Source organism: Odontomachus brunneus, unplaced genomic scaffold (assembly GCF_010583005.1).
Source record: "Odontomachus brunneus isolate Ranch 3 - 2012 unplaced genomic scaffold, Obru_v1 Obru_scaffold_004, whole genome shotgun sequence".
Classification (NCBI taxonomy): domain Eukaryota; kingdom Metazoa; phylum Arthropoda; class Insecta; order Hymenoptera; family Formicidae; genus Odontomachus; species Odontomachus brunneus.
This window is the reverse complement of record NW_022639454.1, coordinates 236,397-259,632: the sequence shown is the minus strand read 5'-3', so window position 1 is coordinate 259,632 and position 23,236 is coordinate 236,397. Positions and strand designations below refer to the sequence as shown.

Genomic DNA, 23,236 nt, shown 5'->3' with positions numbered 1-23,236 from the left:
TATATATATATGCGTACAGGTCTTATTAAACCGACTCGAAAATTTGGACTTCTCATAATCGATTACACGGCGGGTCTTCGGTACGACAGACTGTCGGTCAAATGGGGATCTACTGTTACCTACAATCGAGTTAAAGTTTACCGTATATCACTTATTAGTACTTGTTTAGTATTGTTTAGTTCCAATTAAATACATTCGTAACCATTTCACTCGTAACCATCTAAAAAGAATAAAATTGAGTGAAAAATTATATCTTACTCAATTTTTCGCATTTATCATTTATCAGCCACTTAAACACTGATTATTTGACATATTTATTTATCAGCAACTGAGCAACATAGGAAATTTATCCTACTCGCTATTTAGTAATGTTATTAAAAAAGAAAAAGGTCGCATTTGAGTCGTACTACTTGAAGATAAAATTTCGCTTTAGCTAAGACTCAAACCTCACTTAGTTGAGACTCAAGCCAGTTTGGCAATACGAACTTTTCCACGATATCGCTAGATAGCGCCAAGTAGACTGTTAGTATAGTGTAACGTATTTGAAATTAGAAAAAGGAACAATAACAATCTAAACAGTAGTTTTATACGAATGTACGAAACTTACAAAACTTTATTACTATATATGTGTGTATGTGTGTGTGTGTGTGTGTGTGTGTGTGTGTGTGTGTGTGTGTGTGTGTGTGTGTTGTGTGTTTGTGTGTATATATTTATTTATTTATATTTATATATATTATTCGGGTAAACAACAAATATTGCCTCGGTACATGTTTTTCATGTGTTTGTCAGAAAAGGTCAGAAAGCTATTTTAGTTCAAGTGTTAGTTATTCTTTCTCTATAGTTGCGTTCCGATATTCACTGTCAGTCATAAATCTAAAAATCTATGGACAGAGTATAAAGTGAGATCATAGGCAAAGAGTATGTGAAATTTGCGATAAGAGCAACAAGATCATTCTCCTTTTTTATTCGCTTGTCGTCTCTTTCTACAAGTTGATATGAATCATCGGGTATACGGCAGAAATACCTGACGATATTTGTAGAAAAAGACAACATTACTCTTCCCTTACCGCAGATTCACAACCGATCTGTCCTGTGCACCGTCACAGATTTTCAAGTCCATTATATGGATATACTCCTACACACAGAGGCAGTGCTTTACGTTCGCGCCGCACGAGGTCTCCAAAGTCAACTCAGGATTTATCTATGACTCCTGCAGACCTTTAACCACGGATTTGACAGACAGATCGTCTATAATTTCAAAGTCTCTGCTACGAGTCGCCATTGTTCTCATATCAACTAAACGAGATTACAGCACGACTCACCGATTGGACTTTTACTTTTTAAACACTACACTGTCTTACTTTCAACAAGTTAGTAAGGTCAAATATGATCAATAACAATGTATTGGATATTCGATGATCGCAAAAGAATAAAGATATCAGTCTTATACAAGGTGTAGAGTATGAGCAAGTCCACTATTCATTGTTCATAAGATATCTTCGTCGAGCTAGTCGGATTAGAGTCGCTACATTACGAATAATCAATGAACTTACGAGGCTATTTTTAAACTCCTCACCCTCGAACTTTACCTCGGGTCTTTATTCCGGGTTCCGAAAATAAAATTGGGGAGATGTTTGAACCGAAAAATTGTCAAGTATACACTCGAGTGACGAAAACAGTGAAATGGAGAGAAATCTTTTGGACAAAAGGGGATTTGGGGACCTGTACCTAATGGAGCGCGTAACAATTCTTCGAGCAGGAGAAACGCGCAGTGCTAGGGTTCTTAGGCGGATCGTACATTGACATATTAACAATGCTCCATTATGCCCTGAGTGCGTATATCTAATCCAGTGTGGGCGCGTTATCGACTGTAACGCGTTCTTCAGAACATGGAATTTGAATTCGAATCTTTGAGAATTTCCTCTCGCGCGTTATACTCTAAGCCAGAGAAAAAAGACTAGAAGAAAAAATCAAATAGGATATATATTATAAAACATGATAGATATCACACATAGTTAGATTAAGGTTAAATTAGGTTACAGCAAAAACCGATATATTCCACGTTTTGTGAATTATTGTTTGTATTTAGTAATTTTCTGTTTGACACGTACGCACACGAAGCAAAATGTGCACATTACGTCTGTGAAGCACGGTGCGTAGTACACATAGCACGTGCGCTGCTACGCCGTGTGCGCAAATGCATCGCGCACGGGGCATTAACATAAAAATGGTTTAAAAATCCGTCGAGCGTGCCGCCGGCATTGGTCGACTCCTGCGGAAGACTGAGTCCGCCATCGGCTGGCTGCGTAACGCTGCGAAAAGGTAGGGGACCGGAGAGCGGGCTCCGGAGAGGCTGTGAGCTAAAATGAGTGAGTGAAAGAGAAAGAGAGAGAGAAGGCGATGAAACCAGATTGCTGTTGGAAAGAGAAAGAGATGTGAATGAGAGACAAGGACAGATTATGCGAGGGTGTATCTAAAGAAGAGAGAAAAAGATGGAGCTTGAAAAGGTAAAGGATAGAGAAAGGGAGAAAGGTAGGAAAAGAGAAGGATAAGTAGTAATCCGACAGAGAAGGACAGCACCATGGGGAAAGGAACAATAAGAGAGAGAGAGGGAGAGAGGAGCATGCATCTGCATGGGGAAACCGGGGTGAGCCGAAGGGGGCTGGGAGGTGAACGGGAGAACGACGGGGACGCCAATGGTGGAAGAAGGGGATTGCGAGGGGTCACGAGAGACCAAGCCAGAAGAAGGGGCGACGGGAGAGAAAGAGAAAGAGAGAGAGAGAGAGCAGCCACGTGCTATGGGAACGGGAATAGCTCTCTCTCCTCTCGGCGGGTTTCTCAGTTCGAAACGGGCCATCAACGATGCCTACACACCATGGCCACACCATCATGACTGCGGCGGAGCGCGGTCGCTCGTCGCCATGAGGCGTCGTCGTACCGTCGACGACGCTCAGCAGCAAAATGGTTTTTCGCTCGAATTTTTCGTCGTGTTTTTCCTTCATTTTCGAAGATAGCTCCAGCGTGCGGGAAAATCGATGGTGGATCCGTTTGATTATGCACGGTGCAGCGGAGTGTCGCTTTTCTTTGGGCATCGTAAAGGATCAATAGTGATTGCCCTCGTGCAAGTGTTACAGGAAGAGGAGGTGCGATTTCGCCGGTACAGATTTTACGGAATACATTTAAGTCCAAGATAAACGCAAGAAGTCGGACCGATTAGATTCTTCTTCGATCGTCTTTTTCTCTCAATCGATCGGACAATTAATTAGAGGAAGGAGAAAGAATTAATTTGTGGATCTGTGATGTAAAAATTTGAAATTTGCCGTGATTTGAAACGAATAATTCTTTAAAGTAAATTAAATATCGAATTAATCCTATTACGATTACGACGAATAAGTCAGTAATTAATTGAGGGGCAGCCAAAAGTCAGCAATTAACTCGATAACTAGCCTATAAAGTTGATCGAATTCGCCATTGAAAAGTCGAGAATATTTCAATGATCCCCTTTCCAAGAGAGTCGATCCCGTAAGGATGTCGCGATCGTAGATATAACGTGCTCGTCTCGTGAATAGCGAGACGCTAAGTCGGACGATCGAGCGAGCCTGATCGATTCGCGATGAGAGTACCCATTGGCACGCTACGTCGAGTTATTACGGACTTTAGAAGATCCTCGTTATCTCTCGTGAGTGCAATTTCGAAGTACTTGTTACAAACACTCATTCAGTTATATGTCGCGGCAGAGAAGATCCTGAGCTGGAGATATTTTTCCGCGAGAGAGCACAAAGTCAATTGATCATGAGAACGTATGATTCTTTGGATTTCTCGCGCAACGAATTGCCGAGAAGAGATCACAATAGCGAGGATTCCTAGAATTGGAGATAAGACAAAATTGATGAAATATGCATGAGTTTTGAGGGGAGGGGAGGGGGTGAATTAATCAACCTCTAACGAGAAAAGAGTTCGTCGTGCGTTTTCAGTTTCTCAGTTTGGGACAATCTTCGTTTGTGTGTCAAAATCAACCAAGTAACATGCGGAATTTCAAGTTTCTAAGGAGACACTTTTATTTAATAGATGCATCATAATCTCTATGACCGCAGACTGTAAAAGAGGCAACGATTTAATTGCTAGAGTAGAAAATTTCTCTTATCTAAACAAAACAAATATCATTGTTCGATCGTCAACAGGATTGAGACGGAATCGAGAAGAATCAGCTCGAAATATTTCTCATAAAAAAGGTCTGCCACCTTTTTTACGAGATAATTATAGAGGGACTATCATCTCATTATACAGGGAAGATAATAACGATCGTAAGAGGGAGGAGACGAGCCGGATCGATCATTATGTCGGTTTTTCGAGAGGATATAATAATCGAGATAACTAACAAATGAACGTTATTATAAATCTTCCCCCACTCTTCAGTCATTAAAATAACCGATCGATATGTACTAGATGTATTTACTTTCTCATATTTTGAAGAAAAAAAGAAATAAAGTGAAATAATTAAAGCTACGGAGAGAGACGAGTATTATCGAGATATGCATTATTTGGAATATTTCGATTTCTCTCTCAAGAAGACTATTAATATATTAATCGTTCGATTAAAATGGATTTTTGTTACTTTCATTAAAAAGGAGATGAACGAAAACATAATAATCCAAAGTGAAATGTGAGTCTTGTTAACCATGCTCGACAATCAGAAGAAGAATCGTCTGCAAGATATTTGAGGAAAGAGAAAGAGAGAAAGAAAAGAAAACGAAAGGACATAATGGGAAACAGCGGAAGCAGCGGGAGTGGCAGCAGCAGTAGAAAGGCACGAAGCTTGCCGAATTCACCGGAAGCTCACAGGTATCCCGGCACATATTCCGTCGAATTAACTTGCGAATTCAGAGACAATGCATGCGGATAAAACCTAACGTGAAAAGAAGAAATATTCAATAGAAATAAAAAAACGACGATGTCTTATTGAAGAAAAATAATTCTCCATGTGAATTTGCAAAACTGAGAGAAAAGAAGACAAATCCGTTTCCAATACTCGTATAGCGGATTGATACATATCATTTATCGTGGATAAGACTCTCGTCTTTTATTTTTATTTTTATTTCTGATGCATTCTTGCTCTTATATTTATTTCGTCTCGATTTCTATTTTTTTTGCCGCGTCTCGACGAGCGACGACGAGAGAGAGAGAGAGAGAGAGAGAGAGAGAGAAACCGGTTACTCGGTATATATTTAGGATTTCCTGGATCGCACTCGCTTGTCGCTACACAAGCGAGTCCTTCGAGAAGAGATGGACATTATAAGATCCCCTCTTATACTCTTCTTTTCTCGCATCAATCTCTTTAAATTAAACATCGCACTTGCAAAGTCGTATCTCTCACAAAGATACTTGCTTCTAATACATGCGAATTGTGAGAAACATAAGAGTGGCTAAGTAGCGTAAATTTGATTCAAAATTTTTAACTTGCTATATAAATTACGAATTTGTTAAACATGCCTTCCGCCTGTTTCATACTTGAAAATAAAAATCGCATTAAATGATTCGCTAAACGTCATCCAATTAATTATTTGAACACGCCGCGTTGGCCAACCAACGGGTGGGGTCAATATCGGAGGTGTCGAGGAGACTCGCGACCTGCGAAGCGAGATCCATGTCCCAACCGGTCCTCGAGCTCCCGTGGCGATCAGCATGCGCGACCGACCGAGTGGATCTGGTTTTGCATTTTTCCATTCTTGATATAGATCGGCGACCGACCAACTCACGACGCTCTTCTTTTTCTCTCTTTCTCTCTCTCTCTGTCTTTCTCTCTCTCTCTCTCTCTCTCTCTCTCTCTCTCTCTCTCTCTCTCTTTCCTTCTTTATTTCTCGTTTCTCGTCATATAATTATTCTCTCTAGTATATAGGAAACCGCAAGACCAATGATCGTTTCGAGCAATGAGGACGCGATCATGTCCTTATAATAACAACTACCCTACGCACTTCCAAAGGAGATGAAAAAAATATACGGAAAAAATTTCATTCGCGTTTTAAAATCGATAACAAAGAAAAAGATCTCAAGGGTGCAATTTTTCTTAAGAAGAATAATCGATCTTGTTTGTTCAGAGGAGTACTACAAGAAAGAACACAAAATTTCGCAAGGCTTGCGCCAAAGGTAGCTTTAATTAAAGCGGCTTAAAAAATTCATTCCTCATGCAAAGAGACGGTTCATCCCTCTAAGCGTTTTTTCTTCCGGACGTCGTCGAACTTCGACTTCTGCCCGCGATGAATTAGCGAGAAAACTGAACCGTTGCTCAATAATGAAAATCGCTCGATAATCAACCGAGTCGTTAGGAAGCATATTATTTTTTTCTCTATTTTTAAAAACGCGCAACAAAAAGTCACCACTTGCCAGTCTATCACGTTCTGTGGGTGGACCGGTCTACCGATGGAATGTCGTATGCATAAAATTTAGACACGACTCGGCGAACATGCACTTTTACAATCGACCTATTTGATATCTTATCTTGAATTCGTACACGGAAAATCGCAACTGACCTTACTTTGGAATGATTCGCTGTTTACCTGACGTTAGTTGGATTTTTACGACTTGTTCTTTTCGATTCTTCCCTTTCGACTTGTCTTTCCTCCCTTTCGCCCTCTTCCTTTCTTTATTTAGCAAACGAGTTCAAAGACATCCACAGGTCGAGAGTGAGTCAATGTTTTCGATGTGAATGACCGCAGAAATAGATTCTCAGGCGCGTTTTGCGATCGCACGATTCGCGGGCTAAATCCTGCGTGTGCTGACATTAGTAGAGACGGGAGCTTACGGTCTTGCGCCGTCTGTCGTGTGTCACCGATCGTTGTCGAAAGAGAGAAACAAGGATTCCACGATGCGTAACGATCGAACGGAGTTTCCTAAAAATACATTTGTCGGAATGTCTCGATGCACACGGTATACAAAGTAACAAGGAGTTTGTCCTTTACGCGTAGAATCCGGCAGTGATGTAATTTGCACATGTCGTGTGTCGCGCTTTTCTCCGAATATTATAATTAAATATGACCTTTACGTTCGTAATGAACAAAGAGAGGCGTTTGATCGTTCGTCTCGAAGCGAAGATCCGGTCGTTCGTTGAGAACCGACCGACCGACCGACAGACAGACAGACTCACGTTTTGCTCGTGTTGCCCAGGAGATGCTCGCCAAGTTCGTCCAGAGCTTTGATTAATTAGAATGGGGCATTGTTCGCGACGGCGATGTTGCATCGACGAGCAGGGTGGAGGTCGCGGAACCGTTATGTATCGCGATTGTTTCGATAATAGCTTCGAGACGAACAAAATTTTCTTCGAATCGACGTTTGTACAATGTTGCTCTACATCATACAACTCTAGTCCTGCTAGCCGCAATCTCATTGGCCTTAGCAACATCGAGTGTGTTTCGATGTTGCTAAGGCCAGTTATTCTGTCTCATCTGTCTACATACTAACGCTATCGAGTAAAGAAAGTCGTTGATACGTGAGAAAATGAATACCGGACGATATATGTGAAACACCTGAGAAGAAACGGGGCAGAGACCTTGCCATGCGTAACGGTACGCGATCCACCGTCCTTGCGTGCGTATCGCCGATAAACGATGGTCGAATGTTCACGATAATAATATCGCCTCGCGGAAAGAACAGCTCGCCTCGTTGTTCTTCCACGAAACGCTCGTTAAGTCCTTCTTCTACCGAGATCCTCTAAATTTATCCTGTGTACTACAACAAAGCGCGCTCAGCTTCGGCGTGCGGCGTGTAGACTCTCTTTCTACTCGAATAGGACCCAACACTTACTCGTAATGAACCTGGAATGAATTATCCATCGGTCCATTTCGTCCGATCTTGTTGGAGACTCCCTTTTGTTAACGAGATCACTCGCGCGCGATGTACTCGCCACGGACTGCCAATTTGCAGCGATTTATATCCGAACGTGAGTTTAAGTAGCGCAATTCAAAGTAAGGTGTGTTCTTTACACAATTCGATGTAATACAGATATATTTTCTCTGCTCATCCATTTTACTTAAACCTTTGAAACCAGCCCGCAGGTACGTTTTTAAAGCTGTCGCTGCATAACTCGGAAATGAATCACCCGCAAAATGGCATCGCCGGGATATTTCTCGGGCAGTCCCTCGCATGTTCTTTGCAGAAATTTAGTCTCGATGTAATCACTTTGTCACAACAACAGCAAAAGTGTAACTGTTATCTTTGCCACTGCCAAAATCGCCAAAAGTGCGTTTGCACTTGTACATGTGCGATGTTAAGCTATTTTTTTTACAATATGATGGTGAAATAATTTCAACAATAACATTAGAAACAGATCGGACATAACACATTTGCTACAGATCGATATTACGAAGGCTCGATCTCTAACGAACTGGTTGTTGCTTTTACAAAATATCGCAGTCGCTCTAGGAAGGAAGAAAGCGAGCGTGTTCTGTATCATGGCGACGAGATCTATAATTGGTGCGAGCTTGAAAAATCGTACCGGTTCGACCCCGACAATCGGCAATTAGAAGGAATGTCGTCTCACCGATACGCATCTCTTGTTGCCCGAAGGCATCGAGGGGAGAACTCCTCGTCAACTTCCTTAAACGTACAGTTGTAAACGTATTACGTCACATGTTTATACCCAGTTTGTCCAGGTGCACAGTCAATTACACATTCGATTTAATATTTGCAACTCTCAATTTCTCGATCGAGCAAGATAGTCACAAATAGACATGAGGTGGAGGAAGGCGTCTGGCGCGATACTTGGACGAATCGACGATCAACGTCAGTGTGAAAGACACATCGATACATAATTATAAAGTGAGCGAGGAGGTCACTTGCGATGGAACCGAAAAGAATCGCTGATCATAAATCACGTCGGGGATTAATAAAACACGTGACGTCGAGCAAATTGCTATCGGTACGCGTGCGTAACCGAGAAATTCGATCGTGTGCAATTTGTTCGTATAAAGAAACCGTATCCGGCCACTTATCAAGCGTCGAACACGATTAATCAGACGTCGCGATAATAATGGCCCTCACGTTTCCTCGAACGCAAGCCGAACGCGACCACACGAGTAGAAATGATTTCATTCGAGAGCGTTGTAAGTAACGCGACATAATAACGGAGCGATGCAACGAGACGATAATTACCGGTAAAAGCGCAAGTGCTTTGTTTTACTCGCGAGTTAACGTCAGAATTCTTCTTTGTTTTAGACTGCCGTCGCCTTACAACAAGCAATCGTCAGGAGTTGGCGTTGGCGTTGGAGGTGGACCAGGGGGTGGCACGAGCATACCCCTGCCCGCGACCGTCTGCGCTACCAGAAGATGCCCTCCGGACAAAGTCAGACCGGCTCCGGCACCGACGCATCAGTCGCAACTCGGTAAGTTTCGTCGGCTTTGCTTCTCCAGCCAATTTTCCACCAATCTTTCACCTGTGTTCTCAAGAGAAAGACTTTATCCTTACGTCGTGAAACGACAGAGATGTATGTATGATTCTTATCTTGCGATCTCTTGCAGTGAGATACACAAAAATGACTGATTTAGTTACGCTTCAACGACAGATATTTTTAGCCGACTTTATCTACACAATTATTGTCATTTAATTAGCGCCAATTGTACCGATGCGTGCGCATCTACGTCTCGATTCCTTTCGATTTCACGTACATTGCGTGCGCGCTTCGCATACGTATGGCAATATTATCTATCTATGGAAGGGACTGAGGGGAGACCGAGGGGAGACCGAGGGGTGTCCGCCACCCTTGCGAGGATGGGCTGGCACCCTATAGTTTATACTTTACTCTCAACTCCCACGTTTCTACGGACCAGATGTGCTCGGCCCGATTCACAGAGGCGCTCAACCTACCTCTCCTCGCAAATTGCGGGGGACTGATCGTTGAGAGAGTGACAAAATATACAGGTCTCTCGCTCATTTTGTTACTTTGCGAAGTTTAGCGAAATTCAGCGAAATTTTCAACGTGCATCCGTACGCTGTTTATTCCACACGCCCGCGCATGTAATTGCATCTAGAAAATAAAACAGATTGCTACACCAATCTGTTGTGCGACATGCACTTTATTGATATAACGTTCTCTTCCTCGTTCCTATAGTTATACTATACGTTATCCGTATAGTCTTTATTTTCATCGCGATTTTCACCGACGTAGAACTCTTTGGTAGAGGGAAGCGTTCACACTCTTATCATTCATTTGAGCGGTTGGGCACCGCTGCTCAGCTCTAAGGGGATGCTGTACCCTCTTTCACCGCACTCTATATATCGTGACCGTATCAAAGCGCGCGTGTCCGTCTGGATACAGAATGCGCTCTCCGTTCGAAATAGACTTCCACGTCGTGCACAAACTAGCTCGCCATAATGCGTATGCGCGCACGCATAAGCGAGCTCGTCATGCTTTACGATATTATTTTAAGATAGCCCTTTTTTCCGCTCGGCTATTTGCCACTCGCCGCGGTTGACGGCTTAGACGACAGCCTCGTCTAGGCGTGTCTAGGTCAGGGCCTAGATCGATAGAATTAGATGTGATTCTCTCTCTTATTCTTTCTCCCTGTTTCGTGCCACGCTGTTTCATCCAATTTTTGCTCGTCCTTACAATTTTCGCTTGACCATCGACATATATTTCACTTGATTTTGTTTCAAATACATCACAATGTCTCGCGTCGTCTCGCGCGATACTTTATATCATTACAAGTTTCAACTGTGACTTGTGTAACTTTATATATTCTTCAAATTTATTTTACTCTGCGTATATTTTTTACTACGTTTTTTACGCAAACTTGTTGCGCTCGTACAATCCTTAATTATTGGAGAAAGCATTTGTCATATTATTACATTTTTTAGGTAAACCAACGTTTGTTTCAATTAATCGAGCTTTGTACGGGATTACGCGTGCCGCTTATATATCGATTTTCCCCCGTTTCGGACTCAACCCAATCCCCGTAATCCTCTGAGAAACTTTCCGAAGAGATTTTCGAAAGGAGGAAAAAGGGCCTCGTGTTCCGCATTAAAAGCCTCGCTATTTAAGTATTCTATGAGATACACTTTGAAAGCTTTTGGGCAACAAAATTTGAATTTGTATCCGATTAGGTGATTTGCACGTTCGAGACCATTTTTTATTTAGCTTCTTCTGCCGGAAACGTAGCATAGAAGTAAATTGTAATTGTTAAAGGGTTTCCAGTTCATTTAATAACACGTTTAAAAAATAACAAGCTAAAATTGTAATATTTCGAAATATATAGGATTTATCGAATTGCAATTCTAAGCAGAATTTAATTCAAAACACGTGTGCTCGTTATAAAATTATTGTAAGCTCAATGATTCCATGGGAATCTCGCTAATCCATCGAGGATCCCAAAGGAACGAGAGGAGGTAAATAAAGGAAGAGAATAGAGAGGGAGAGAGAGAGAGAGAGAGAGAGAGAGAGAGAGAGAGAATAGAGAGGGAGAGAGAGAGAGAGAGAGAGGGGGGGAGATGAAGAATAGAGTTGCCGTTTTGACTATATTTGTCAGCTCTGTTATAAACAGTCTTTCGTTCCGCGCACATGTGCAAAAAAAGATAGAAAAGAGAAAGAAGCGGAAGAGAGGACGAGAAAGTGCGGAAAGATCGACGTTGAAGAGAGGGTGGTGAAAGAGTGACAAAGGGGGAGGACAGCAAGAGAGAAAATTGAAGTCGTGAAGCACACGTAAGACCTGCTGCACTCGGTCTTTAACCCCGAAACACCCGAGCGCCAGAGATTCTCAATTCTCCTCTCCTCCCAGAAACGAACTTTTGCTCTTATGTATAAGAAACACGTTAGATCCTTGTTTAATTTGCCGGTTACTCGAATGTATAATTCTACAACTCTCTTTAAAGTGATATTTTTAAAAGAATGTGACGAATTTTACCCAAATTTCCAAGAAATGTTTAATTTTGAATGAATACTTCTAAATTATTTTCCCTCTGCTTTATAAATATTAAATATTTCTAATTATCCGTAGAGCAATGCACATACGTAAGTACGTACGATGTACGTATTTATCATATTTCATACTCGTTGTATAGAGACCGGTGAAACGTTACAATTATACAAAGCGAATGATATATTGCCTGAGCACCGCTGAACGTGGACTTTCAGGGGCCCTTAAATCTTTCTCTTCTCGCTCCCTTCTTCCTTCATAGCTTCGTACGAGTTAAAAATACTCACCTACACATTCGAGTACCGGTTCGGTACAGGTTTTCAGAGTAAGTCTCCCTCCCGAGCCCGCTGCATTCATTTGAAGTAGAGGGATGCTAGGGGATGAGTAGAACTTCAGAGAGAGAGGGAGAGAGAGAGAGAGAGAGAGAGAGAGAGAGAGAGAGAGAGAGACAAAAAAGCAATGGCGATACAGGCGAAGGGTTGCGAAAAAAGTGCGACGTGAACAGATATTTTCCTGAGAATTATACGCATCATCGGCGCTATGGAGTGATTCGAAAGTACATGAATAAACCAACTTATGGTTATTATTAGCACGATGATTCCTTCTCGTAAGATCTCTTATTTCCTGCCTCTTCTTTTTCTCCTTTTTCTATTCTTCCTTTTTTTGCTGGATTGGAGATTAAATAATTTTAGTTACGATATTTCGTATCAACAGTCCAAAAATTGTATAATAGGGTGCTGTTCTATCGAATCATTATTTTAGATGAATATTTGAACAGTTGATAGAAATGATAAAGTGATCTTGAGATTTTCATCTTTAATTAAGTACATTAGAACGATAATTTTTTATTAGTTTGCAACGTGAATAATATATGATAGATAATGTCAATTCGCTTTATTCCACGACATTGATACTATCGACAATTTCTTTCGAACGCGTTACCATTTGTCGTGACTCGTAATTCTCCGTTGGTACGTCGATTGCCAAAGAACACGGAATTGCCAAACGTTGTGTATATGTACGGGCATGTACTACACTAAATTGGCAATACCAATGTCGTATATATACGCACCAAGTATCACCTAGTATAATATATCGCATCTGGAAACTTCGTCATTGTTATAAAGGTGCGAAGGATTATCTTAACGTAGTAATGTCATGTTCGGTATTAATTTGTGCATGAAACAATAAGCGCATTTGTAGACGTACCTTTTACTTATAATTCTAATTTATAATCGTACTATATATATTGTAATTTCATTAAAGCTAGTTTTTCCTTTTATCATTTCTTTTTTTTCTTTTTATATATTTTTGAAATTATCACTTATTTATTAACTTGCACGCGGAATCACAATGTAAGTAATTTATAATATCGTTATGATAACAGACACCCGATAGATAAGCGCGGATGCTCGCGAATCCGTGCGTTATCTAGACATTGGCACGTTCGCGCATGGGATATTTTCACCCTTCGCGGGGATCTTGCGTCCCATCACCGGAGGGGGTGGAATCCGCTTTGTTCGGGGACGGAGAACTCGCCCTTTGTATGCCAGCTACGCCGTGTTTTCTACCACCGACGATTTTCAGCCGTCACCGCCAGCTCTCGACCTCTCGCAACGTCGCAACCTCCTTCCTCACTTACAATTTCCTCCCCCGAGTCGTTGCATTCTCCCGGCTCATATCTCTCGACTTGGCTGCGTTCGTCCCTTGTTTCTCCCCAGCTTCTCGTTGCACAACTTTACTTTCTTTTCGTCGTTTTCATTAATTTCTAATTTCTAATTCTCTCCAACGATATCGAGAGGAAACCGATAACGTTAGAATAGACAAATTAAAAATTAACGTTTTTTTGGGAGATATTCCTCATATTCCCCGTGTATTTAAATCCTGTCTTAAAACTGCTAAACATCGAATCGCAAAGGGAAAAGAGGATGACGACGAATCGACGAGCGAAAAGAGAAGGCTTCGTAGTAGTTTACGTGCGGTTTGTATGAGTCATAATCTGCGGGACTTACGTAGATCCCACGGGATGTGGCGCTGCGAGGATCCACGAATGTACAGGGGGAATTGAAGGGAAAATGAAGAGTGTATCACGCACTAATTCGCACACGCACGTGCGTAAGGCAACTGAAAGAGAAACCATCTCGTAGTAGCAAGAAACAAGTCGAAATTGAAACGAATTCTCGATTACCATTCCCGACAATTACGATATTATCTCTATGTATGCGAAGGGAAATTAATCGTATCTTTATTCCCTCACGCATACATCGTTATCTTCCGTTTCACGCTCACTTTGCGATTGCAATAAAAAGAACAAGGCACTAATTTTGTTAACGACCACAACTTCTCTCTTTCCTCCTTCTCCCCTTTCTCTCTCTCTCTCTCTCTCTCTATTTCCCCGCCTCTTCCTGCATCACATCTGTTTTATCGAGTGCGCTGGCTTGTTTGTGCGTAAGAAAATTTTGTTCCTTAATTTCTCTTTCTATTCGCTACACGATATTAATACAACGGATGTACCGTGACATATGATAGAAGTCACATCTTTTACATAATAAAACTGTTACTTTTATTGGAAAGATTCACTTGTAAATCTATACATACTTGAATGAAAAACAATTGTTCAAGTATCGCTAGATATTATTGCTGGTTATCTCTTATGATCTCCAGTACCTTTGTAAAAGTTATCGACGAAAAATCGAAATACTTTCTGCAAATATTTGGGATATTCCAAATTACTCATTCTGAATTAAGAATAGAATGTCACCTTCTGAGCTTTCACGGACATCCGTCTTGATGCGATCGCAAGACTGTAATCTAATTTCCAACTAATCGTCTAATCGAGACGAAGGAATCATCCCTCGTGCGAGACATCGCTCGTGTCCATCAACTTGGAAGCCCGAGGAAAAACCGGCACAATGTAACACGTGTCGCGCATGTTAGAGTCAACAGCTGTCGATTCGACAGCTAGTCGATATCGACCAAGTTTACCACGAAAAAGACCAGACCGAGCTTAGTCATCCATCCAAAGAAGCTTCTAAGGGCTCTTCTAATCCTCTATAGCCTCTTCCTCGCCGAAGGCATAACTCGAACCCGCGTATCTAATCAGTTTCCTCTTCTTCTTTGCTGAACTTTTTCGGTTTAACGGGTATCCACCGCGCAGTATAATCCAGTGAGCCCAACGAAAATAAAAGGTACATTGCAGCACGGAGAAATCGTAGTCGTCATTTCGTGGCATTGTCACGACATTTATTCTGTCGAGGCGAACTTACTTATATTATTTTTATTCCTAAGAAAATTTAGTTCCTAAGTTTGCGAGACGAAGAACTCGGCGGGCACGATAAGCAGTAGGAAAAGAGGAAGTCGGAGTGACACGCTCAATGTAAGGAAATGAGCAAAGTAAAACGTTTGATAATGTTTAAAAGTCGTTCGGATCGCGCTTATCGTGCGCGTACTCACGCACCGTAAACGTTCTCTTAAGTTTTCCTACGGAAACACTCTGTAGCAAGAGCAGCAAATAAATTTTGACGTAACATAGAGTATCGTGTTTCGTTTAGCTTCTCAAATTATAACCTGGATAAAACTTGAAACATTAATCGCGACACATATTCGAATGAAATATAAATAAATTTATAGGCGTGCGCGTATACATATACAATTGTTGAGATATTATTAAGTTGAGAGTAAATTTTGGAATACCTTAAAATCTTTGTATAAATGTTTTCGTCGGCCACATATGATATCGAAAAGTGTATTGGCTATAAGAACCTGTTGACCGTCGCTTTTGCATTCTCACGTGGGCCGATATTGTCTTATCTTGGGCGGAAGGAGCAATGAGAGAATAATGAAGGGGACAGAGTGAGTTGAACGTTAGTGCCAGTGAAGTGAGCGAACGAGCCAGTCGCTCTGGTGAAGACTCTCGCGAGAAATTCTTAGTGCATTCTCTCAAACGGACTTCTTTCGCGAGATCATCACTTCCAAGAGATGGGCTTTGTCCATCTTGCTGTAGGAACTTCTTTGGTGGTGAAATATTTTCTTAATCCTTCTTTTTCGCACTAGATGAAATGTCTATGTAAACGAAACACGCGTGCACAAACACACATTCCAATTATCAGAAAATTCAGTTTAAAAAAATCTCTCATGGATTAGAATTCTGTCGTTGGGAAAAAAGAAAGAAAGCAATTTGTCATGAAAAGATTACTATTCTGCTAATTACAGACTTTTAGTGTGAAAATCCTCCCACGGTAAAATTATTTTATAATTCAAGTTTTACACGTGCGTGCGTGTGTGTATGTGTGTGAGAAAGAATATCTTTATCGACGGAATATCAGTATAATCGAAATAAACCGAGAGGAACATTCATCTGATATTGCCTCTTCTATCTCGAAATTTTTAAACTACGTAGCTGTCATTAATAACATGTCAAATCGATCAATCGTGATGAATTGAGACAGACGACTGAATGCCTGGTCACGTTTTAACATTTCCCTGTCTCTTTTCTACCTTAGAGCCCCTTGGAGCGCGCTGGAAAAGAAGGAATCTTGATTTCATTACGACACGATCCGTGACTGGCGGTTTTCAATGGAATCGCCTCTGAACACATAGTTCGTTCTATATACTAACGAAATCCACAAAGGTTATCTTTGTCTAATTCTGAATAATAATAGTTGTCTTAGCCCGATTTTGAGGTTTACTTTGTCATACGCTTTGTTAAATCTTTATTCAATTCTTATTAATTTACCAGAGGAAACTTACGTGATAAAATTTATAGGGTCTGCGTACAAAATAAAGTATAGATTCTTCATTAGAGCTAGCTAAAACAAGCTCTTGACTCAATCTTCTCCCAGACTTAACGATTGTCCGTTCGTCTTTGTGCAAAATACATCACGCACAGGAACAATTTAAACGCGGCTGACGTATTAGGCGCAATTCGTAACTAGCGCGAATTGGATGACAATGCATGCCAACGAAGAAGAGCGATCGTGCGCAAAACTCATGCGTGTGATTCGCAAGATGATAAGTCGTGAAGGACTCTATGAACTGAATTCCCTGTGAATTTCAGCTTGTAATTTTTAGTTTGAAAATTTATTTTGCGACGTACAGATTTGTTTATGCGAAAGTGAGACTTGTAGCAGTAATTAAAGCAAAAGACTCGGAGCGACTTTGAATTGAGAGGTAAGTGAGAAATCAAAAATTGCTCGCAAATTTGCATTTAATTTAGTTGTCTCCCTGTTGTTTGTTTGGATGACTAAATCACCTGTCTTCATTTCACACACACTGTCGTAAATTGAAACTTCTATAGGCTATATTATACTGACTATATTTACTCTCTCGAACTCGCCTCGAACTCGGCTCGTATATGGCCTCGATGATTAATCATGGGTATATATTTACGTTTCAAGAGCTCGCTCAAGTTGCGCGGTTGATGCGGATTATTTGACAGAAACAACGTCTACGATTACTATGGAAACGGATCGGCTGGTACTGCGGGGTAGCGGATTAATCTTCTCGCTCTTGGTAAACACGCGCGGTTTATTTCGTCTACGGTGCACGACGCACTACTGCGGTTGCACCGCGCTGCCGCGACAGTCGTGCGACTGTGCGCGCTTAATGACGCAGCCGATCATCGTTTCAGCGTTACCGTTATCGTTGTTACAGCGTTACCTTGCAGGAATTTTCTAGGAATTTCAGAGGCATCGCATCGGATGGGGGTCGCTTTTCCTTTCAGTATCGTTGTCTTCGTTTCAGGTGGTCTGAAACACGGAAATGGTGGCGTGGGCAGCGCAAGCAGCTCCAGAAGCACGAGCCCCAGTCAGCAGCAGCCGCAGTCTCAGCAGAGCGGTCTCTCCTTCATTCCACAACCCAGGAGCCAAAATTCGTCGAACCGACAACCGGCAGCTACCACGCCGAGGTAAAGAGTCGTGTGACAGATGTGGAAGGAGACGTACTGTGATCACTGACGATAGAATTCCTTTCTTGCAGCCCTCGAGCGTCCACGGTAGGCCGACCCAACGGCAACGGCAACAGCTCGAGAGCCCAACAACAGGCCTCGCCTTATATCGGCGCGAACACTGCGCCGACGGTGCAACCCAACAAAAATTCCGTTCTGGATAAGTTCAAGCTCTTCAATAACAAGGAGAAGAACCAGGAGCGTGGCAAGGCCTCGTCGGGAGTTTCGAAGCGCACATCGAGCTCGTCCGGCTTCTCGTCAGCGCGGTCAGAACACTCGGACAGCTCGACCTCGTTGTGCGATCAGAGCAAGAGTCAACAGCAAGCTTGTCAAGAGTCGCCGAAAAGTCGTGCGCTCAAGTCGAAACTGCAGTCGGCTGCCAAGTCGGCGAAGCAAGCTAGCCCGAAGACAGGCAGGAAGGAGCAGAGCAAGGCCCAGAGCAAGATCGCGCGCACCAAAGCGCCGCCGAGTTGTACGGACAAGGTAACGACGGCAGCTTATCCCGTTTCGCAGGAGCAAATGGATGGAAAGACTCCCGGCAAGGTGAGCGGTAGTAAATTACCGAGCGACAGAAAGACTCCGAATCTTCAGGAATTGGTGAAGCAGCCACCGATGGCGCAGCCACTATCTCAGAAGATAAATCCTTCCGTCTTGACGCCGCCTAGACCGATGAATGCTCAGGACACGAGATGCGCTGGCGCAAAGAACGAGCCACCGACAACGAAACTGTCGTCAAGACCCAAAATGGAACTTCCAGGAAAGATGACGGATCTCAAGATTCAGCCGCAAAACATCAAACCACCTCCAAACGGCTTCAACAAGGACCTGATGGTGCACAGGGCTATCCTGGCGAATACCAACGGCATCGTCAAGCCGTCCGATCCGAACGAGATAGTGACCCGTGAGAACGACACCTTGGATCACACCCTGAGTATGAATCAGGCGAATCTGTCGAGCGGCAAGGACCTAGCGATCAAGCGGAAGGAGTCACTGGAGGCGGAGCATGAGCAGCGAACCGTCTCCCCGGACGAATACATCGGCCCCTGTACACCGGCCAAGATTCGAGAACCGAGCCGAGACGGAATGATGATTCGCGAGGAAGAGATAGCGATCGGTGACGCTCCCGGTGAGAAGAAGAAAGTTGCCCTGCCCGATCATACAGATCTGCTACTGCTCGACGAAAAATCGGAAAATGCCGACGAAAGGGCTATCAGTCCTCGCGGCAACCCTACGCCGCAAAGCAGTGTGAGCTTTGGGCTCGGCAAGCCGCTCCAGGGTCCGAATGCGTGTTCGAGCGGTCCCGGGCTCAGTCCGGGTTCCAGCATTCCCAAACCTACCGCCCTGGTGAAGGGCACGTCGAAACCGCCAAAGGAGAGTTGCATGGCCGGCGTGCCGACGCCGACCAAGCCGAAAGCAAGCGATGCTCTTCATCGCAAACTCGACCCGAATACGGTGGCGATGGTGTCGCCGATGCCGAGTATCTCAGACTTGATGTCCGAGAGTTCGCACAGCAATTCCAACAGCACCGGTCAGAGCAACTCCAGCGACAGCAGCGTAATTTACAGGCCTAGTAGCGAGAGCGGCAGCGAGATCAAGACGATACCCAATCGGAAGATCGACACCACGTTCGAGCGAATGGAGAAGGTCGGTTACGTTTATCGATATTTTCAGGAATAGTTGAAAGACAGAGAGATAATTGAGCAACACTTAGATTCTCTCCATCATTTTTCTACGAAGGTCCTGTCGGAAAGCTCGACTTGTGGCGGATCTTTGGCGGATGACGAGGCCGAGATGACGGTGAAGCCTATGCAACCTCTTCTGCGCGGCTACACACCCGGAGCTCGAGGTTTGCAGACTCTACCGAGTCGCACCACAGCTAGGCAGTACACCGTCCTGCACACGTCGTCACATCACCACGTCGTCGGCCATCACGATTATGCCGATGTGGACGTTGCTTCTGGCTACTTGAGCGACGGTGAGATGTTGCGTGGAAGCGGCATGAATGTCGGCAACAGGACGCTGTCGGATCTGTGCGACGGATATATGTCCGAGGGCGGCGCGTCTTTGTACGCGCGCAGGATCAATCCTTCCTACAGCCACGAGCACGATAGGTAAGTCTGTAGATTAGTTGAAGAATTTTTTTTCTAGAAACTGCCAAAATATCGCGATTCCCAATCCCTCGATTGAAGGAGCTCCTAGCAGAGTACTAAACTATGAGCCAAAGCACAGCACGAAAACGTCAATACAGACGATATCGCACGTCGTTGCGAAAGAAGATCTTTTCTAGAGTTGAACTTGGCATTGACGCGACGTCGATCACGCGATTCGCACGAGCGTCGCGAAAGTTCAAGTAGTCGGATCATTTTTTATCGGATGAAATATGAATGAGAGACGAAGATGCGACGCGCGAAAGTAGCGATAAATTAGTGTGTGGGCAACGTCGCGAACGCGCCGAGTATTGATCAAGAAAGCTCCTCGAGACCTAAGCTTTCGAGTGAGCTTTTCGGTGGAAATAACTCGTTATCTTCGTCGTTGGAACGACGGATTAAAAATCCATGTGTGATCAATATACTCGAGCTGGTTTCCGTAAAAAACTCTTGCTTTGGCTTCGCCTTCGTATTTCTGGTAGCTTCAACGTTGCTTGTATCTGATATTTTGTAGACTATTTCTCCCATATCATTTGTCAAGTAAGCTTGATTATTTGTGGCCAAGTTTCGAATTTCGTTCTATTCACACGCGCATACTTGCAAGTGAGTCAAATTGCGTGGCTTATGGACGACGTCTAACAATCTCTAATTGGGCGAAATTCGCGGGGTTAATCCTGGACGCGCGTTTGATTACTCAGCGCCGCGCGGTCCACTTTTGCCGCGATCGAATTAAAGCGTGGCCAGCCGATTAATTTGCGAAAGCGATTCCACCCGCTTCTGCAAACATCCGCCGTGCCGTTTCCTGCTATTCCCTCCGACCAACTCGATCCACCCTAGCAAGGACAAGTCATAAAATCGAAAATCTTGTTTCCGAATCGTTTTACATTCCAATGAAATTATTAGAAAAGTATAAATTTGGAAATTACAAAACTATCGCGAATGTTTTTTTTATTAGTATAATATTAAAAAAATATTTTTCTCTCTCTCTTTCTCTCTCTTTCCTGTATACCTTGTACGCTCATTTGATAGGAACGTGTCAAATAATTAACAGAGGATTTTTCTTTCTTGATCGGCACCGCAAGTATTATACACAAGGTGTTGTTTGCCATAATGCTTCGGAAATGCGCCGGAAGGCACAACCGGGCTCTTCGTCCAAGTCGCTCGGCATAATCGGGGTATCATCCCTCGGCTCGAAACCCAACGCGCTTTTCGGAAATTCAATATACTCATCCGAGACCCTTCCACGACCCTCATCGCCATCATCGAGGCCTTATATAGTCTGCACAAAGACGCCCGGCATATTCCAACGATTACTGCGAGCCCTTTCTTTTTCCTCGTCTACCTAATAAATCCGAATGTATCTAAAAAAGAATAATCGCGAAAACGACTGTGTTGTCCAGTCGAAGCGATTGTACTCCGTATGTTTATGTGTATTTTGTCGCAATTACACGTGGTGTTTGAAGTACCACGTCAGTTCTGACTAATTGACTAACACATTTTAATAGCACGATACATTTCATTTATGGGGATAACTATTCTCCTTGTTAGTGTTCTCTTACAACTGATTATTAAATATGTCGATAATTTTTTGTAACTAAAGATATTGTATCGTTATCCCTACGTCATTGGTCCTGTTTTTGATTGTCCTTGAACAAAAGGCAACGTTTGCAATTAAAGCGGACGACATATTCTCGCAGTACGTGCCGGGGCGAGAAATGAATTTACCACGCGAGAAGAAGGCGAACGTTCGCGGTGCGATGCTGCGCTAGCGCGCGTAATGTATGCAGAAAGATAAGCGCCTTTGTCCGCTCCGACAGCAGCCTCCAGCATTGTCCTACGACTCTTCTCCTCGCGGCGTGTACAACTCGGCACGTCCCTTTTCCTCGCGGCACGAAACGAACAGAGACGAGACGAGGGATGCATCTGGTGCGACTCGATGCGCTCGGCACATGTATCAGATAAACACGTGCGCTTGATAGCGCATCATAGGGTAAAAAAGTAGGATATTAATTGTTTTCCTCGAGCGTTTCATTACAAATAAAAGCACTTAGTAGCTAGAAAAATATTGGAGAATATAGTACCATCGTTTACAAATATCCAAAGGCTCGATGCATGTGAGCGTATGAAATACACAGTGTTGCTATTGAAATACACAGAGTAACATATTTCCACACATATCGAGAGCCAATATTCATCTCAGAAATTGTTGCACACTGCTCTTATTTCCGAGTATACATGGATCAAAAAGTCAATAAAAATATTGCAGGACAGTTTACGTAACGTCTGGGCGAGCTTATCTCGCCATCGATTCCCCGTCGGGCCGCGACAATTCCGCGTAATTAAAAAGCCTCGCGCATCTGCGATCTGAGATACGTATTTATTTCGATGAATTCCTGTTTGAGAAAGGCAGAAGACGATATTATCCGCGACGCTTGCGTGGGCGTCATGACGTCACGACGATCGATCCGGCGGCGTCGCGTACGGTGGTGCGACCTGCCGGCGTCGGCGCGCTATTTCGAGGGCGGCTCGAGGGGGTTGCTTCACCGACGCAGGCGAGAGAGTACGTGCCGTGCCGAGGGTGGGGAGTATCGTCCACGACGTCGTCGCCCTCGCCATCCTCGTCGTCTTCGTTGACGATAGTTTGCCATAGTCCTGGCAAACCAGTTTCTCGTCTTGGTAACTTCTTCGAGCCCTCGTGTCAGGGTGGGTTTTCGGTATACGGTGTGACAGTGTTCTGTGTCGAGGGTGGAAGACGGCTCTCGCGCCCTGAAAGGGTGTACGGAATTCACCGGAAGGAGCGCGGCGGTTCGAGTTGAACGGTAACTTCGTATCTCTCTATTGTCGGATTTTCGTTGAATCGCCCGATTCCGTAAATATAGCTTATGGATAGGACGAATTAAAAGGCGAAAGAAAAAGCCGGGAAGGAGTGCCTCTTCTCTTCTCTCGAGATTTGCGGCCGGCCCACCGGTTTAGGCGTATGAATGTAGCCATCGTAAATCCTCCAACGAAACTTATTCTGTCGATTAAAAGGGAAATTCTTAACAGATTTGCCCAATGTACTCGACTTCAATTTTCAAATTTCTGCAGGTACTTTAGGTCGAGTCTCTTTCTTTGTCTAGGCTATTTTTTGTAAAACTTAAATTGTTTTTCCAACGGTTAACGTTTATTTGCAGCAAGAGAGAGAGAGAGAGAGAGAGAGAGAGAGAGAGAGAGAGAGAGAGAGAGAGAGAGAGAGAGAGAGAGA

The 23,236-nt window shown here is 43.4% G+C and overlaps 1 protein-coding gene across 9 annotated transcripts in view; it reads left to right on the top strand.

Moving 5' to 3' along the window:
* LOC116847560 (protein sickie) overlaps positions 1 to 23,236 on the top strand; it is a 108,279-nt gene that overhangs the window by 51,646 nt on the left and 33,397 nt on the right. For 6 of the 9 annotated variants that reach the window (XM_032822697.1, XM_032822661.1, XM_032822670.1 and 3 more), the window contains 4 exons: positions 9,208 to 9,374; positions 17,644 to 17,806; positions 17,878 to 19,489; positions 19,583 to 19,956. In XM_032822697.1, the coding sequence (XP_032678588.1) occupies positions 9,208 to 9,374; positions 17,644 to 17,806; positions 17,878 to 19,489; positions 19,583 to 19,956 (2,316 nt within the window). Of the gene's footprint in view, positions 1 to 2,706; positions 4,843 to 9,207; positions 9,375 to 17,643; positions 17,807 to 17,877; positions 19,490 to 19,582; positions 19,957 to 23,236 lie in introns of those variants that run through there. The other 3 variants (XM_032822717.1, XM_032822709.1, XM_032822726.1) reach the window with 3 other exon arrangements.